General features: G+C 44.7%; 1 protein-coding gene across 1 annotated transcript; it reads right to left on the reverse strand.

The window, feature by feature from the left end:
* Positions 1–1,069: 1,069 nt before the first annotated feature.
* On the reverse strand, positions 1,070–2,965 carry LOC108530686 (DDB1- and CUL4-associated factor 8-like protein 1). Its single transcript, XM_017873715.1, has one exon. The coding sequence runs from the start codon at positions 2,929–2,931 to the stop codon at positions 1,093–1,095; it is 1,839 nt and encodes a 612-aa protein (XP_017729204.1). The 5' UTR covers positions 2,932–2,965; the 3' UTR covers positions 1,070–1,092.
* Between the last annotated feature and the right edge of the window lie 1,384 nt (positions 2,966–4,349).

Here is a 4,349-nt window from a genome sequence, read left to right on the forward strand (position 1 = left end):
AGGGTGGGGTTCAAGACAGTTTACTATACCTCCTCTGTCCCCTTCCATGAACTGGATGATCTGGCAGGATGATTTCTCCCAGAAGAAGACGTGCCCACAATCACTACCGCTCACAACAAACTCACTCCTGGGGCCATAGAAATTAACACATTTGATTGTGGCATTATTTCTGTGCCCCTTATATCTCTTAACATATTGAGCACCATCACTGTGAGAGGAGTTGAAGAGGTAAATATCTTCATCATTGTAGCTGGCCAGGAGCTCTGTGCCATCGTGGCTGTACACAATGCAGGTGATGCTTGCTGGGAAATCACAATTAACCAGATGATGAGGAGTGAATTTCTTGAGTACTCCATTGTTTTCTTTCACATCAATTCTCCTCTGGTCATAAATCCTTACAAATTGATCATGTCCACCCACTGCAAATTGGTAAATATTGGCAGGATTCATAGAGATTGTATACAGTCCCACTTTCTTATTCTTTTCTCTTGTCACCACAACTTTTGAAGCTGTGTGTGTGTATGGCTAAGTGTTAGGAATTAATTTACATACTACTTATCTTTTCCTTTTCTGAGACTGTGTGTGTCCAAGTGTCAGTATTCAAAGAACTATGGTTTGCCTTATTTTACCTCTAAAGAATAAACACATTTATGAAATTTTCAAGTCAACTGAAGAACTTGATCTTCAAAATAAATTGGTAAAAGATGAAAAAAAGTAAAAAAGGAATAGTTTTCAGAATGTCTGAAATGAGTAGATGCATCTAATAAGGCCATTAATTTTTTCAACAAAATTATGCAATTTTAGAGGTAAATTATAAAGGAACAAAGAAAAGAGGCATAAGTAAGTTGTGTATGCACTCATATAAGGGGTAACAAAAGAGGCATAAAGAAACAGAGGAAAGGAATGAGAGACAAAGAATGTGTGGAAGGAAGAAAGGAGAGAAGGAGATGGAAGAGATGGTTTTCAGAATATATTGTGAAAATAGAAGACAAAAGCAAATCTATTAATCTATTGACAATTCTAAATTAGTCAGACTGAATTTTAAAGTCCAGGGTACTCAGGTAACATCTAGCTAGACTGGATATGAGGCCTTCAGGATGGCAAGCACTGCACTCGATCTTGGCCTTCCTCCTCGGATGTATCTGAGCTGCTGGAAGACTCACCCAGCTCTTCATTTGGGAACTCAGCTCCATGACCTCCTCTCCAGCCGGGGCGACGAGCTCTCTGTGCCAGGTGACGCATGAAGAACCGAAGTATGTGGTTGTCAAACAGGTCGATATGGTGCAAGTTATCTTCATCTCGTTCCTGCTTGTTCTTCTTAATCACATCTTTTAACCCAGTAAGCTCAGTGGCAGCTTCAGCTGTGGGTGTCCAGATCTTGACATGCTGATCTAGGCCACTGGTCGCCAACACTGGTAGGTAAGGGTGGGGTTCAAGACAGTTTACTATACCTCCTCTGTCCCCTTCCATGAACTGGATGATCTGGCAGGATGATTTCTCCCAGAAGAAGACGTGCCCACAATCACTACCGCTCACAACAAACTCACTCCTGGGGCCATAGAAATTAACACATTTGATTGTGGCATTATTTCTGTGCCCCTTATATCTCTTAACATATTGAGCACCATCACTGTGAGAGGAGTTGAAGAGGTAAATATCTTCATCATTGTAGCTGGCCAGGAGCTCTGTGCCATCGTGGCTGTACACAATGCAGGTGATGCTTGCTGGGAAATCACAATTAACCAGATGATGAGGAGTGAATTTCTTGAGTACTCCATTGTTTTCTTTCACATCAATTCTCCTCTGGTCATAAATCCTTACAAATTGATCATGTCCACCCACTGCAAATTGGTAAATATTGGCAGGATTCATAGAGATTGTATACAGTCCCACTTTCTTATCCTTTTCTCTTGTTACCACAACTTTTGAAGCTGGCCGGTCTTGTCTGAGGTCAATGGTGAACACAACGGCATCTTCACCTGAAGTGAGGAACTTATAAGGAGAGTCTGGCTCCAGAGCCAACTCGTGGGCAGGTCCCCTGTGCTTGGCCACACGCTTAGTATTCTCGCAATACGATGCATTAATTAGTTCTGCTACCCGCACCTGTCCATCATGGCCACACATGGCCATGACGGAATCACCACAGTTAGGAAAGAACTTAGCCTGGATGACGTTAATATCGTGACCACTCTCAAAGTTCAGTACTGGCTTCTGCCGCACCCAGTCCCACACTATCACCCTTAAGTCATCACCGCTACTGGCCAGCCGGGTGCCACGCTGGTTAAAGTGTACAGTACTGACAGAACCATCATGGCCTCCAAGAAGACTCTGCAGGCAGAAACGCTGCACAAAGGCTCTTGCCCCACAGGCCTCATATACAAAGCGGGCACTTGAACCCAGCTGCCGCTGGCGAAGAGCAGTAAGGACCTGCCAGCGAGGTCGGGGCAGGGCAGACGTCTCTGAGGAAATCCACTCCTCCAGCGCCCGATCCTCCTCTAACAAACACTGCTCATGGTTGGCGCCACCGCATCGTGGACACACCCGAGGCTGTTCTTCTTCCTCCTCCCCTTCCTCCTCCTCCATCTCTTCTTCTTCCTCCTCCCTTTCTGTCTCCTCCTCTCCCACTAAGGGGTAATAAAATAAACCTTCACCACTCACGAGGAAATGTTCAAAATCCTCCACACTTTCAAGTTCGACGTCTTCACTTGAGCTTTCTAGGTCTATGTCTTGATTTTCTGTGCTGGCATCGTTCGGGAAACCACCATCCCTGGTATCACCGCCATCTCCGGTCGATGGCTCTGCGGCCGCCATTTCAGTGTCTGAGGAGGCCACCGTCGCCACTGCTGCTCCAGACTGCTCCTCTGGGCTGCTTAACAGGCTTTCAGTCCCTAAGTCTGGTAAGCCATCTGTGCTGCCCTCTTGGTGGGACATCTCGAACGATGTTTGCCGTATCTGATCTGGAACTGGAAAAGTCAACCCCTAAAAGCTCAGGGAAGAGAGCACACCTGTCCTGAGGACGGACGGTCGGAGAAGGCACTAGGTTAGCGGCAAAGAGACACCAACCCGATTGGCTAAAAGGGGCGACAAACTAATCAACCAAGGCTGACGTCACTACGGGAGCCAGTGAGGTTCAGAAGGCTTCTTATCGGCTCGCCTCCGCTCAGGGTCTAGACTGCTCTAATTTTCCAGGCCCAGAGCCACACCCCACAGGCATCTTACACTGTGAGTAGCTGTGGTTTTTTTGAAGATTGAAACTTGCCGCACGTTGGAAAATGCTCTTATTAGAAAGGTCACGCCGTGAATGCAAAGAACTCTGATATTCTTAGTCTTGCCACCAGACGGCAATATTTTGGCATGACAGAGAGGTCTGTACGATAGGTGTATCTTAAGTTAGACATAGGCTCTGAGATGAGGATGTATGTTGGATTAATTTAAGAAAACGATCTAAGGGAAGACAGTGGATGCAAGGAAGAGTGAAATCTCAGGTGAACATCCCTCAGAGGACAGCTTCAGCACGATCCTCCTGGGGAACTCTGGAGAGTAAGTTACGTCTGAGTTATCCTTACACCAGGCAAGGGAGTGAACTTTCATACTCCTACACTGTTCAGTCATTGGTTAAAGGCCACACTGGGAGGGATGAGCATATCAACTCCCAGATGTCCCATATGCTTTACAATCTCTTCACCTGTGGGCAAAAGCCCCTTCAGCAGCTTGAGGACTAAAGAGCTGTACATTAGTACTGATGCTTGGAAGGGAAAGGGAAGTAGATGGTACAAAAGGGATTTGAAAGGATCTTGCAGGAGCATGAACATTAACAGCCACAAGGTAGCTAATACAACGACTATTAGAAAGGGCTTTGTTACTACTGTGTATGATGATGAAAGTACAACTTAAATAAAACTTTAAAAGTGTATAGAAGTCTAATTTGGAAGGTGAAACTAAAACTAAAGTCATGGTAAGCAAATGCTATTCACTTCCCATATCTTGTTAAATGATGGTTCAAATCCCACAGCTGCCATACCCCTCTTCATGCCAGTTGAAGGAATAATCTGGGGCACAATGGTGAAGTGCAAAGACTGACAGTCTTAAATAATAAGACTCGAAAGTCTAAAAGAATCCTTGACCCAAGGTCTACCGATGAATGTGTTAGCACATGTGAAAACATTAATCTCCTTGTGCATCATCAGAACTCTTGGGTGACCAGGACCAATGTTAATGATCAGTAACATTTTGAAAGGAATATTCTTTTCTGAACAGTAGAACTCAACAGGGGATTAAAATATTCAGTAAACCATCTGTTTACTGTAAACAGATGTTCTGTCACCCAGGCTTTGTTTTCCTTTATTTTT

This window comes from Rhinopithecus bieti, unplaced genomic scaffold (assembly GCF_001698545.2).
Source record: "Rhinopithecus bieti isolate Rb0 unplaced genomic scaffold, ASM169854v2 scaffold_8631, whole genome shotgun sequence".
Classification (NCBI taxonomy): domain Eukaryota; kingdom Metazoa; phylum Chordata; class Mammalia; order Primates; family Cercopithecidae; genus Rhinopithecus; species Rhinopithecus bieti.